This window comes from Engraulis encrasicolus, chromosome 8 (genome assembly GCF_034702125.1).
Source record: "Engraulis encrasicolus isolate BLACKSEA-1 chromosome 8, IST_EnEncr_1.0, whole genome shotgun sequence".
In the NCBI taxonomy this organism is placed as follows: domain Eukaryota; kingdom Metazoa; phylum Chordata; class Actinopteri; order Clupeiformes; family Engraulidae; genus Engraulis; species Engraulis encrasicolus.
In genome coordinates this window covers 45,410,508-45,424,658 of record NC_085864.1, presented here as the reverse complement: position 1 = coordinate 45,424,658, position 14,151 = coordinate 45,410,508, and the positions used below count along the sequence as shown (strand labels likewise).

Below are 14,151 nucleotides of genomic sequence, written 5' to 3'. Positions count from 1 at the left end.
GTTAAAAGATGAACAGGGGGTAGTTCTGAGGGAATTAAATGGTGCCAATGATGGTAAACATGATTGATAAAGTTCTCTAAAACTAATCCAACGTCTAATAATTGTTATTTAATAACTGCTTTGTTAGAATTAGGGCCTCTGACCCCTAATTGGTTTGAGGAGTTGACCCTGAGAGCGTCAAGGAGCGATGGCAAAGAAGTCGAGGTTCCGGAATGTCCGTGCAATGAAGACGTCACATTCGAACCCACCGATGTTGACACAAAAACAACTTCAGCCAATCAAATATCCACACCTATGCCATTTCTATCTCCTCCAACTTTCCTAACAGAAGGTAATTCTGTGACTGACCACTAATTAAAGGCATGGAAGATGCTCTGTTGCTTATCAGATCCACATCATATTTATTTCTTCTTCTTTTTTTTTACCGAATCAGAACAAGAGCAGTGTCCTGCTGCTGCTCACACCTCATCCTTGACTGACTCAAGCCCGTACTTGTTTGGTTCAACCAGAGAGAGGTTTGTGTGTAGATTTCGTCAGAAAAAAAAATACTGTTGGCATTTCTTTAAAAATTGCAACATTGTAATGTTGTTTTTCCTTCATCTCTTGTAGAGGACTGCCCAAAAGCAGCATAGATATAAACATTGCTGGAGGTAAGTATACTGTAGATGTCAACTGTAATGTCAGCTGCATGAACAGATGTCAAGTGCATGAACAATTTGATTCAAGGATTCAATTTCCCCTATGGGGATTAATAAAGTCTCTCTCATCTCTCATCAACAAAAGCTACTTGAAGGCCAGAAGCGTTACTACACTTTTTCAGAACAGCATTGACAAACAGGGAGTACAACACAAACAAAGCAAAATTCAAGCATTCTGACATTCCGATGAATGGCCAGTGAACTGACCCATAACTCATTACCATAAAGTTTGGAGGAGTTAACCTTCAAGCTGTGGCTTTTGTTGCACAAAATGCCTCCTCTAACCCCAAATACAAGTTGCTTCTGTCGCCTACAAATTCGTATTATTTCTGGTGCTTTAGTTCTGTTTTCGTACAGTTAGGTACCGTATTTACATAACCACACACAAAAGTACAGAGAGAGAGAGTGCAGACATCTGATTTATGACAACTGACATGGTGTTAACATTTCAGAATTATCTGTTTGTAATGTTTATTATACTATCAAATAAAGGAGGGAGATGAGATCTATCCTTCATAGTGAAGGTAGCTAGCTATACAACACTTTGCAGAATTTAATAGTCAGACCTTGGTATTGCCCATGTGTAATTGTGAACTCCTATGTTTTGTAACCTCTTCATTAAAGGGGTATGCCACTATTTTGGGGCTTAATACAGTTAAAATCGTTGGCTGGGGTTTATAAAGGTGGTAAAGTGTCTTATTTTTCATGTTAAGCGTTGTCTTGCTGCAAACTGAATTTCAGTGCAAACTGACAATAAAGTATCATCGTATCGTATCGTATCGTAAGACAAGTTTAAAGAGGGAATATGTCGCTAAGCTAGTGAAAGTCAATGTATCCGTGTAGCATTGTAGCATGCTACACGGATACATTGACTTTCACTAGCTTAGCGACATATTCCCTCTTTTAACTTGTCTTACAGCAAGACAATGGCTTACATGAAAAATAAGACACTTTACCACCTTAATAAATCACAGCCAACGATTTTAACTGTATTAAGCCCCAAAATATTGGCATACCCCTTTAACTTTTGTCTATTTCCACAGGAGGGGACACACCAAAAAGAGCTTTGGTAATTTACCGTTTCTCTCTGTATGTGTGCTGTGTTTAATAATGATCATACTCGTGCTCTTCAATTTTCTTACCCCTGCTTTTTGTAATTAATTTGTTTCGGCAACACTTTATTTTAGGGATACATCTATAAGCACTAATACATACAATGTTAATGCCTGCATAAGCAACTTGTAAGGCATTTACTAAGCAAACGCTAAGGCCTACTAGGTCCTTACTAAGGTTAAATTGGTAATAAATCCCTTATTGTGCATGAACAAGACATTTGCAAATACATGCCTAACAAATGTTTGATTTTAATTTGTACATGACTTACAAGTGACGTATACATGCACATTGTATGTATTAGTGCTAATAGATGTATCCCAGTGGTGTAGTCTACTTTTTTATGGTGGGTATACTGTATATTTAAGATTTTTTTTGATGTGGGTATACTGTGTATATTTGTGCTATTCAAAACAATGGATCAATCAATTTTAAGTGGGTATACTGAAATCCCTGAAATTTAGAAGTGGGTATACCCGCGTTCTACCCAGACTACACCACTGATGTATCCCTAAAATAAAGTGTTACCTTTGTTTCATATGTCAAGTTTGAGGCCCAGCGAATTTCTGAAAGTCTCGGGGCCCAGATCAATCCCAACTTGTCGTGGACCAGCTCTTTCAACACCCCTTCGTCTCTGACACCTACAGTTGTGTTACGTAAGAAAATACTAATTACTCTCGAAATTATGTACTCTTATTTTGATGGGACCCATGGTATTTTGTGATTAAAACGAAATGCTGTCATTTTCAAAATATTTTATCCGTTAATAAGATGGAGCATTGTGCAAAGACAAAATATGAGTTGTTTAAACAAAGCAACTTTATTGATATAAAGAAAAAGTGGGCTCGTTTGAAATTTCACACATGGCAACAAATAAAGAAAACCTTGGGGCTGGGGCAATACAATGCTGGTAACATTTTTGGCCCTGTCCCAACGAGGACTGGCCATTTCCCTCAAAGACGTAATTTTGCTTGATTTTGACAGTTGATTATTTGAAATTTTGCTCGATTTGTACGATTTTTTCTCGATCCGGACTGTACCCGGATGTGGCGCACGTAGCTGCAGCGACTCCTTACTCTCCCAACTCGCAGTGTTTATTTGTGTTATAATGTGTCATTCGAAATGTCTATCGTCGGAAACTATGTCGGAACGCATGTACAGTCGGCAACAGCTGTTGCAGATAAGAATGGACAACTCAAGCGATGTATTGGATATACCAACAGAGACACTGGAAGAACTTGGGATACTACGGCGGCATACATCGGACCCGTCTGCTTCGCCTACATGGAGACGGCGAAAGAGGTGCTCCAGAATTGGGAAGAGAGGCAAACGAGGTGGCGTCGAAACACGGCTTGCAGCCAACCCAACTCGTCCAGCAATACCATCAATTCTCTTGGCAAACGTAAGATCTATGGACAATAAGATGGATGACATACGGCTACTAAGATCAGCGAACAAAACTGTGAGGAACTGCTGTGTGACCGTGTTTACAGAATCATGGCTGAACGACGGCATACCCGACTCGGCTTTACAAACTGGAGCAACTTACGTGCCACCGAGCGGACAGAGCCCTTGCAGAGAAAAAACGAGGGGAGGAATATGTGTTTACACACATGATGCTTGGTGCAAAAAATGCTACGGTGGTACAGAGACACTGCTCTTTACTAGTGGAGTTCATGATCATCAAGTGCCGACCCTTCTATCTACCAAGAGAAATATCCGCCATTCTACTGGTCGCAGTTTACCTCGCTCCTAGCAACACCACCAGCGCCAGAAGCGAGGCACTGAACGAGCTGCATCGGGGAATCAGTGAACAACAAGATGCACACCCAGATGCCTTCACAGTGGTCATGGGAGATTTTAACCACGGAAATCTCAAAACAGTACTTCCAAAATTTCACCAACATGTTAACTTTCCAACAAGAGGACAAAACACCCTGGACTTTGTTTATACCCCAAAACAAGGAGCATACAAGGCAAAGCCCATCCCCCACATCGGCCTATCAGACCACCTAACGATTCTGCTACTGCCAGCCTACAGACAAAAGGTAAAACTCACCAAACCAGCTCTGAAGGAGGTGAGAAAATGGCCAGAGGGAGCCGTGTCACGACTACAAGACTGCTTTGAAACCACAGATTGGGACAATGTTCAAAACAGCTGCCACCCACAGCAACCACATTGACATTGAGGAGTACACAGACACCGTGACCTCCTACATCACAAAATGCATTGATGATGTTACAGAAATAAAACGCATCACCACCAGGGCCAACCAGAAGCCATGGTTCACAGGAGACGTTCACAGACTGCTGAGGGCCAGAGACAAAGCCTTCAGAGCAGGAGACCGTAACTGGCCTAAAAGCAGCAAGAGCAAACCTGTCCCAGGGCATCAGGAAAGCAAAAAGGAATACTCGGACAAAATAACAACACACTTCAAAGACAGCAGAGATGCACAGAGCCTGTGGCAGGGCATACAGGCCATCACGGACTATAAGCCCGCACCACGAAGCTGTGACAACAACACCTCTCTGCTAAACGACCTGAACAGTTTCTTTGCCCGTTTTGAAGCACAAAATGACACTCATCCACAGAAAAACTCCCCTCCCCCCATGATCAACCCCTGTACCTGTCCTCTGCCAGTGTGAAGAGGACACTGGCCACCATCAACCCACGCAAAGCAGCTGGCCCAGACAACATACCTGGCCGAGTGTTGAAGGATTGTGCAGAAGAGTTGATGGATGTCTTCACAGACATCTTTAACATCTCTCTGGAGCAAGCAGTCATCCCATCACTTTTCAAAGCTGCTACCATCATACCCGTGCCGAAGAAATCATCACCATCATGCTTCAATGATTACCGTCCTGTAGCACTGACGCCCATAATCATGAAGTGCTTCGAACGGCTAGTCCTGTCACACATCAAAGCCACCCTACCCCCCACCCTGGACCCCTACCAGTTCGCATACCGAGCCAAGCGATCCACGGAGGATGCCAATCTGCTCTGCCCTCCATCCATCCCTCCCCCACTTGGACAATAAAGACTCATATGTGAGAATGCTGTTCATTGACTTCAGCTCGCATTCAATACCATAATACCACAACAACTCATCAGAAAACTGGACAAACTAGGTTTCAGCACCTCCCTCTGCAACTGGCTGCTGGACTTCTGATGCAGAGACCACAAGCAGTACGGGTAGGGAATAACACCTCAAGCACCCTGACCCTGAGCACGGGGCTCCGCAAGGTTGTGTTCTCAGCCCCCTGCTGTTCACGCTGCTGACACATGACTGCACAACGACCCACAGCACTACCATCTAGTGAAGTTTGCGATGATACAACACTGGTGGGCCTCATCACTAAGGGCGATGAGACCCACTACAGAGAAGAAGTAGACCTTGCTGGCCAGATGGTGCAAAGACAACAACCTCCTGCTGAATGTCAACAAGACCAAGGAGATTGTTGTCAACTTTCAGAGGGTCCAAAAACAACTGCCACCACTGACCATCGACGGTGATGCTGTGGAGAGAGTGAGCAGCACCAAGTTCCTTGGAGTGCACATCAGCGACGACCTCTCTTGGACCACCAACACTACATCACTGGCGAAGAAGGCCCATCAGCGTCTCTACTTCTTGCGCAAACTAAAGAAGGCAAGTGCTACACCCTCCATCATGACAACATTCTACAGAGGAACCATAGAGAGCGTCGTGTCCAGCTGCATCACAGTGTGGGAGGAAGCTGCACGGAGAAAAACAGGAAGACACTCCAGCGTGTTTGTGAACACAGCGAAGAAGATCATTGGAGTACCACTCCCCTCCCTGCAGGACATTTACACCGCACGCCTCACCCGGAAAGCACTGATGATCATCAAAGACACAAGCCACCCTGCACACAAACTGTTCAGCCTCCTGCCCTCTGGAAAGACGTACAGGCGCCTCCGTTCCCGTACCACCAGGCTTGCAAGCAGCATGATGCATCAAGCAATCAAGATACTGAACACTCAACCCACTCTCCCTTCACTGTCAGCCTCCAGCCAGCCAGGCCACTGACAACGCTCCCCCCCCTCATCCCCACCACCATATCTGCGACTGAACATTCCACCTGCACTACTACATCTGTGACTGAACTTTCAACCTGCACTAACTCAAAACATACACATGCACACACACACACACACACACACACACACACACACACACACACACACACACACACACACACTCACACACAAGCACACTGCACTTTCTGCACTAAACCCAAACATACACACACTGACACACAACTCATACTCACACACATACACACACACACACACACACACACACACACAAACACAGGTACACACACACAGACGCACACCGCACTTTCTACCTGCACTAAACACACACACACACACACACACACACACACACGCACACAAAACACATACAAACACACACACACACACACACATACTGCTGCTGGTGTATTTAATAAAAACCTTTTTTAATTATTTATTTCTTCAAATGCTACTATTACTATGTCAGAACGCTATAAAGGACTTTTAGAAAAAGAACAACAAAATACCTCCTCTTAATGTATGTTCTCTACAAGTCTTCTGTTGTCCAGTCTTGCACTTTAAATGTCTGTATGAGCAATGTCTACGTCCATACTGTCTATGTCCATGTATGAGTACTGTCTATGTCTATACTGTCTATGTCCTTACCTAGATTAGTCTATGTCTGCATGGGAGAGCAAGAAACGCAATTTCAAATTCTTTGTATGACCAGTGCATGTAAAGAAATTGACAATAAACTTGACTTGACTTGACTTGACTTGACTTGACTTGACTCGATTTTGACAGTTGATTAGTTGAATTTACACAATTCTCCACCTTATTTATGTATTGAATGTTTTGAAAATTGCTACATTTTAATTTTTATTTGCAAAATATCAGGTGTAACAGCTTTCTTGGAATCAGGTTGTACATGACAATAAAACAATTTCGATTTTGTAATTTGCAGAATTACCAAATGTCTCATTTTCTTTTTTCTATAGCAAAAAGACCAGAAAGCAGCTGCACAGTCAAGCCAACTGAGGAACACATAGTTGTAAGTGTAAAAGTAGATCTTCTCCACAGTAAACATATTCTATACTTAATCATAATTAATCATTATAATGATAAATAATTCATAATATATACATATTTTAGTATATTAATTATTATTAATAATTAATAAATATAGTTAATGAAAAAATATATTTTGTCTTATTAAAAAAATGCAGTACAACCCATAAATACTGTATAGTCCCCAGTGGTGGTGGTGATCGTTTTTTTTTTTAAAGATTAAACTTTTTTTAAAAGATAAGGACAACATGTCAAATTTAACATTGTCAGGCTTTGTGTGCCATACTGTATATAATATTGATTAAACAAAAGTTCTTTTTTTTCTCTCTCTAGTTTGTTCGTAAGCTTTTCCCTCCAGCCTTTGCAGATCCACAAACATCAGATGACCGACTGATAATTAAACAGAGTAAGTGTAATATTAGAACTATTAATGTCATTGTGATTCATTCTCTCATATGGCATTTGGAGGTTGGGGTGCACACATCCACAAAACAATTATCCAGTTGCCAGACAAAAGTAGTGGACAGTGTGATGAAGTGGTCCACACACTGGGTATGAAATATAAACTTTATTTCATTTTATAAATAGCAACATCCGTCTTCTTCCTCAGGAAGAGGAAGATCCCACTGATGGATCAAAACGTTGCCGTTTGTACAATGAAATCAAGTTTATGTTCATGCCCAGTGTGCGGACCACTTCATCACACTCTCTCATATGACCAAATTACTATGCCGAGTCTCATTAAAAACTGTCCCAAAGTGTCTCACGATTTAACATGTCCTGGGACACCCGTTACAATTTACAAACAAGCTTGTTTGCAACTGTCCTACAACTAAAACGTGAGATGTTTACTTGAAAGTGCATGATTTCACAGGGGCTTATTTGTGACACTTAACGCAAAACTCTCCCTAAACATTGCATACGAACAAACCTCGATTTAACTCAATTAGGATAACCTCATTCACTCATGAAGTGTATTTTGTATTACCACGCATGGCCTAAGGCGTAGGGCAAGGTTGGGTAGTCCTTTGCGCATTGAAATTCCTCGCAACTTTTGCAAGGAAATGTTGTGATGCAAATTTCACCCAACTTTTTCTGACGTACAGGCTGTTAAAAATGAGGCCCCTGGTTGTAAATTTTTAAATCGGATGTAATTGTTCATTTACCTTTCTCAGTTTTTTTTGTACCTCCTGTGGCACGCCATAATAGTCATTGAAAAGTTATTTACCATAGTACTACTCTACAATGACATAACACAGGGCCTTTTAGTAATGCACCACGACTTGGTCATTGCCATTCTGGTAACAGAAAATGTTTAACCCTGTGTCTTAACGGGTTAAATTACCTCTCACTTTTTTATAGAAAACAAGCCTGAACGCTCCTTAAATGGCGATATCGATGTCAGCGGCGTATTCAACCAAAGCGTTCCGCACACTGCAGAGGATGATGGGGAAGTGCCCGCCACTGTAGAAAGCGTTCTTGACGGGAGCGAAGATATTCTCTCGTTCCTCTTCACCAGCAGAAGGACGCGGGCAACAGAGCCAACGAGGGCAACCAGAAGCCCTATATTAAAGGTAGATTATGGAATTTCTCTAGGTTTTTTTGTTTTGTTTGTTTGTTTTTCAAAATGCATGCTGCCTATTTACAAATTATTTTTTTTTTCATTAGTGAAATACATATAAACTGATATTTACTGGTCTGACCAAAACACAATACATTTCCAAGTGTTGAAGGTGGTTGTGATTTAAATGACTTTTCACCACTTTCTTGTTAGTAGTACACATTTAAACTATTATCGATTATATTTGATTTGGTTGGGTGCCACAAAGCATAATATTATATGAAAAAGTGACCATTATTTTCCCCCCATAACAAAAATTGCAAACTCTACCTTTTAAAGGGATCATCTCAGGCTGCAGCCACTCACAATGTCTTGGACGCACAGACGAAGTTGGACGAACAGATCGACGGTCCACTGAAGAACAGAGACAGTGAAGTCACGCAGTGGACACCGTTAAGTTTGCCTGAGTGTACAGGCACTAGTTTGGATCAAGGCTACTTTACCGTGTCTTCTGTCACTAAGAAGGATTCTCCGCAGCACACAAACGGTTGTGAGCATGACTATGCGACTCAGGGTGATGGCTTGCAGAGATCTTTGGGGTGCATGCCAAAATCCCGAGCAGAACTAAAGTGGGATGCACCTCCGAAATGTGGGTCCACTCCATATGCCTTAAATGCGTCGCATATGTTCAGGAAGCCTAACACGATGCCATGCTCGATCAAGAATTCAGCGCAGGAGCTCTGCAGACCACATCACCAACCTGCTGCAAAGCGAAGCCATGGTAAGAGTCTTTTTATATTGTTTTATTGATGTTATTGTTTGAATTTCCTGTGTTTCTGAGACACTCAGTTTGCTTTTTTGTATTTCCTTTGTTTTTGAAGGTGGTCAGGTGGTTGCAAGCACACAACGGGAAAGTGAAGAGGAAAAGATCATATCGGTTCCCGACAGGGCAAAGACGTTGCTAGATAAATCCTTGGAAGCAGGTGACCAAGGTGGTGCCCACACGGCAAGTGTTCAAGGGCCTGACCTCACTCTGACAGGAGAAGACAAGAACTCTTCAGCGTTACCTCTCTGCTCAGCAAATGCGTGCTCCTTGCTCACCGCGTCCCAGAGAGCAGACGTGTCTGAGCTCTGCAACCTGTTGGAAGAGGCAGACAGTCAGTGTGAATTCACACAGGTCAAACCAACCAAGGTGGACCCCAGCAAACTTGTGGAAGCTGTTCGGCAGAGTGGGAATGAAGAGGAGTGGACCAAAGATGTGCTTATTACAGACTGTGACTTTGACGACAGTTTTCCAACTGACATAGAAAGTGGTATGACGAGCAGTCAAGTGGTGCAACAAGCAGGGGACAATTCTACTCCAGCAGCTAAAAACTCGACTGAAAGCAGCAGTGATGGACGCCAAATGTTTGTTTCTGCAAAGCACACTGGAGAGAATGAAACTGTCTCAGAGGAAAGACACAGCAAAAGGAGGAAAATGAGCCACTGCCAATCATTCGAGCAACTTGTTCCATCAGGGACACGTTCAGCTTTGTCAAATATCGCTCCTTACAATGCACGGGTGCAACAACCAGGCTTGAAACGTGTGAATTTTTCTTCTGCAGTGAAACTTTCACAAGAGCAAGACAACATGACCAATACCTCAAATTGTTTTGAGGCGATCACTGATGAAGAGATGTGTGTTTCAACAGAGGTAGATCAAGCCAATTTACCTGTTATCGACATGCCCTCAAGGACATACTGGGGTGAAAATGAGCATGTTCTGAAAAATTACTCCAGGGGAAATGCTGGAAGTCTACCCTATATCAAATCAGAGGGATTGATGAATGAAACTGATCCGATAGCAAACGGAGACATACGTTTTGGATTCAGCACAGCAGGAGGGAAACATGTGTCGAAAAAGGCTTTGAAGAAAGCGCATAAGCTCTTTGAAGAATGTGACGAAACGCCCATGGAAATGAATTTTGATTTGAAACTAGGGAAGGGAAGCATTTCTACTGATCCTGAAGCAAAGAACACTCTGAACACAAATCAAATTGGAGACCATAAATGTGCAGAGGATCAACTTAAACGTTTTGGATTTAGCACAGCTGGTGGTAAAGAGGTGTCTGTGTCAAAGAAGGCTTTACAAGAAGCACACAAGCTGTTTGATAAATGTGATGAAATGTCTACTGATATTATACAACAAATGTCCAGTGAAACTGCTAACACAAGAGACCGAAAGCATGCTGAACAGCCGACAGGTTTTGGATTTAGTACCGCAGGTGGGAAACATGTGTCTGTATCAAAGAAGGCCTTACAACAATCCCACAAGCTCTTCGAGAAATGTGACGATGAAATGCCTATGAACGGGAATTTTGATCTCAAACTGGGAAAGACATGCAGTTCAACTGATTCTGAAGCAAAAAACACAACTGGAGTTGGAGACCAAAAACATGCACAGCAGTCGTTTTCAAGTTTTGGACTTAGCACGGCAGGTGGTAAAGACGTACATGTATCCCGGAACGACTTAAAAGCAGCGCATAAGCTGTTTGAGAAATGTGACGATACACCTACTGAAACTACCAAACATGAAGACCAGAAATATGGCCACAACAAACCACTTGGGAATGTTGGATTCAGTACTGCAGGTGGCAAAGAGGTGTCTGTATCAAAGAAGGCCTTACAACAAGCACACAAGCTGTTCGAGAAGTGTGATGAAACACCAGTGAAAAATAATCCTGATGGAAAGCTAGGAAAGGCATGCATTTCAATGGGTCCTGAAGCAAGAAATACTCTGAACACAAGAGACCGAAAGCATGCTGAACAGCCGACAGGTTTTGGATTTAGCACAGCTGGTGGGAAAGGGGTGTCTGTGTCAAAGAAGGCCTTACAACAAGCACACAAGCTGTTCGAGACATGTGATGAAATGTCTACTGATACTATACAACAGAAAGACCCAAAACATGGTGGACATTCACTTGGAAGTTTTGGATTCAGTACCGCAGGTGGCAAAGAGGTGTCTGTATCAAAGAAAGCTTTACAACAAGCACTCAAGCTGTTCGAGACATGTGATGATGAAGCGCCTATGAAAATTAATTCTGATCTTAAACTATCAAAGCCGTGCAGTTCAACTGATTCTGAAACAAACAACACAACTGGAATTGGAGACCAAAAACATGCACAAGGGTCGTTTACAAGTTTTGGATTTAGCACGGCAGGTGGTAAAGATGTACATGTATCCCGGAACGCCTTAAAAGCAGCGCATAAGCTGTTCGAGAAATGTGACGATACACCTACTGAAACTACCCAACATGAAGACCAGAAATATGGCCACAAAAATCCACTTGGAAATTTTGGATCCAGTACTGCAGGTGGCAAAGATGTGTCTGTGTCCAAGAAGGCCTTACAACAAGCCCACAAGCTGTTTGAGATGTGTGATGATGAAATGCCTATGAGCAAAAACAGTTCAAGTGATCCTGAAGCAAAAAACACTCTGAACAGAATTCAGACTGGAGATCAAAAACAGGCGGAAGAGTCACTTACAAGTTTTGGATTTAGTACAGCAGGAGGGAAAGGGGTGTCTGTGTCAAAGAAGGCCTTACAACAAGCACACAAGCTGTTCGAGACATGTGACGAAACACCTATGAAAAGTCATTCTGATCTTAAACTCTCAAAGCCATGCATTTCAACTGATCCTGAAACAAAACATACTCTGAACACAACTGGAATTGGAGGCCGAAAACATGCAGAAGAGTCACTTACAAGTTTTGGATTTAGCACTGCTGGAGGGAAAAATGTATCTGTATCAAAGAAGGCCTTACAACAAGCACACAAGCTGTTCGAGAAATGTGATGAAATGTCTACTGATACTATACAACAGAAAGACCCAAAATATGGTGAACCGTCACTTCAAAGTTTTGGATTCAGTACCGCAGGTGGCAAAGATGTGTCTGTGTCAAAGAAGGCCTTACAACAAGCACACAAGCTGTTCGAGAAATGTGATGAAATGTCCACTGATACTGCCAACCAGGAAGACCAAAAACCTGGCGCACATTCACTTGGAAGTTTTGGCTTCAGTACTGCTGGTGGCAAAGATGTGTCTGTGTCCAAGAAGGCTTTACAAGAAGCACACAAGCTGTTTGAGACATGTGACGAAACACCAATGAAAAGTATTTCTGATCTCAAACTACCAAAGCCATGTAGTTCAACTGATCCAGAAACAAAAAGTACACATTTTGGGTTCAGTACAGCTAGAGGGAAAGAGGTGTCTGTATCAAAGAAAGCCTTACAAGAAGCACAAAAGCTGTTCGAGAAATTTGATGAAATGTCCAATGAAACTGCCCGACAAGACGACCAGAAACCTGGAGGACATTCACTTGGAAATTTTGGATTCAGTACTGCTGGTGGCAAAGATGTGTCTGTGTCCAAGAAGTCTTTACAAGAAGCACACAAGCTGTTCGAGACATGTGATGATGTGTCAACTCTAACTACACAACAAGAAGACATTAATCCTGGAGACCATTCACTTGCAACGTCTGGGTTTGGTACAGCAGGTAGCAAAGATGAACCTGTTTGTGAGGAAGCATGTAAACGGTTTGAGAAATCAAATGTAAGGCCTGCTGACAGACGGCAATATATTTCCTCAGAAAAGACTTGTCTTTCAAGTATTCAAAGTCCAGTGGACTATCCGACCTCAACACACCAGAGTAACCAGTACAATGCTCGCATAGAAAAACAACCTGTCGCAGAATCCGTTGGTCTTTCAGTTGGCCTGAGCAGCTACACTGACCCCCGCCGCCAAAGATACTTTGAACAGGAAGCCATCGCGTGCGCCGAGGCCCTTCTGGAGGATGACAGACTTCAGAAGTGTGCTCTACTTGGGCCATCGCAGCCACGCCAAATGGGAAATCGAACTGTCGATCTGGAATACTGCTCTGAAGGTATTAAAAGTTTTTTTTTCTTGGAAATATTACAACTTGAATTGCATTAGTTTTGCATTAATTGCAAAATGAATGAATTGCATTAATAGAATTGCATTAATCTTACTACAAACATAAAGTTACTTTTTAAAAAAAATGTCCTTCCTAGATACACCTCCTCAGAGAAGAGACAGCAAGTCATCAAGGCGATTCCTTGTACCTATGACAAGCTCCCCTAGCGGTAACACATCCCTTTTGTTTGTGACGATTCCCTTGTTTTTAACATGTACAGCACCATTTTATGAATTCAGTAATACTGTACATTATGTGTTTTACAGGGGCCTTGAGCGACAGGAAAGTGAAGCGCAATGTGTTATTACAAGCAAATACATCACATCCTCACAGGTATGATGACCGAGGCGCCCAATTATGTCTAAATACTCCACACACATACACACCAGGGCTTGACATTAACTTTTACGCTTGCAGGCCACTGTGGATAGTGGTTTTCCCGAGTCACTAGCCATTCAGGTATTCCACTAGCCACAGATTTTATATATTTTTTTTCCTTATTATGATAGTGTATGTCTAACCTCAGAAGATGAGGCGCTAAATCAAGATGAGTGTATAGTTTTCTATATGGAAGTATATCAAGTAAATAGAAATAGAGTTATTTAGTTTTTCTTGAACTGAAATACAAACAATTGATACACAAGGGGCAAACAACATAGTACAGGCTACTATGATACACGTCATACCAAGGAACAAACTGCC

The 14,151-nt window shown here is 42.3% G+C and overlaps 1 protein-coding gene across 1 annotated transcript in view; it reads left to right on the top strand.

Annotated features, from left to right (window-relative positions):
• brca2 (BRCA2 DNA repair associated) overlaps positions 1–14,151 on the top strand; it is a 32,948-nt gene that overhangs the window by 4,373 nt on the left and 14,424 nt on the right. Inside the window, exons 3-14 of the mRNA XM_063204667.1 lie at positions 128–331; positions 434–515; positions 610–650; positions 1,742–1,767; positions 2,359–2,467; positions 6,846–6,898; positions 7,249–7,321; positions 8,278–8,489; positions 8,816–9,257; positions 9,358–13,398; positions 13,547–13,618; positions 13,716–13,782. Of these exons, the coding sequence (XP_063060737.1) occupies positions 128–331; positions 434–515; positions 610–650; positions 1,742–1,767; positions 2,359–2,467; positions 6,846–6,898; positions 7,249–7,321; positions 8,278–8,489; positions 8,816–9,257; positions 9,358–13,398; positions 13,547–13,618; positions 13,716–13,782 (5,422 nt within the window). The remainder of the gene's footprint in view (positions 1–127; positions 332–433; positions 516–609; positions 651–1,741; positions 1,768–2,358; positions 2,468–6,845; positions 6,899–7,248; positions 7,322–8,277; positions 8,490–8,815; positions 9,258–9,357; positions 13,399–13,546; positions 13,619–13,715; positions 13,783–14,151) is intronic.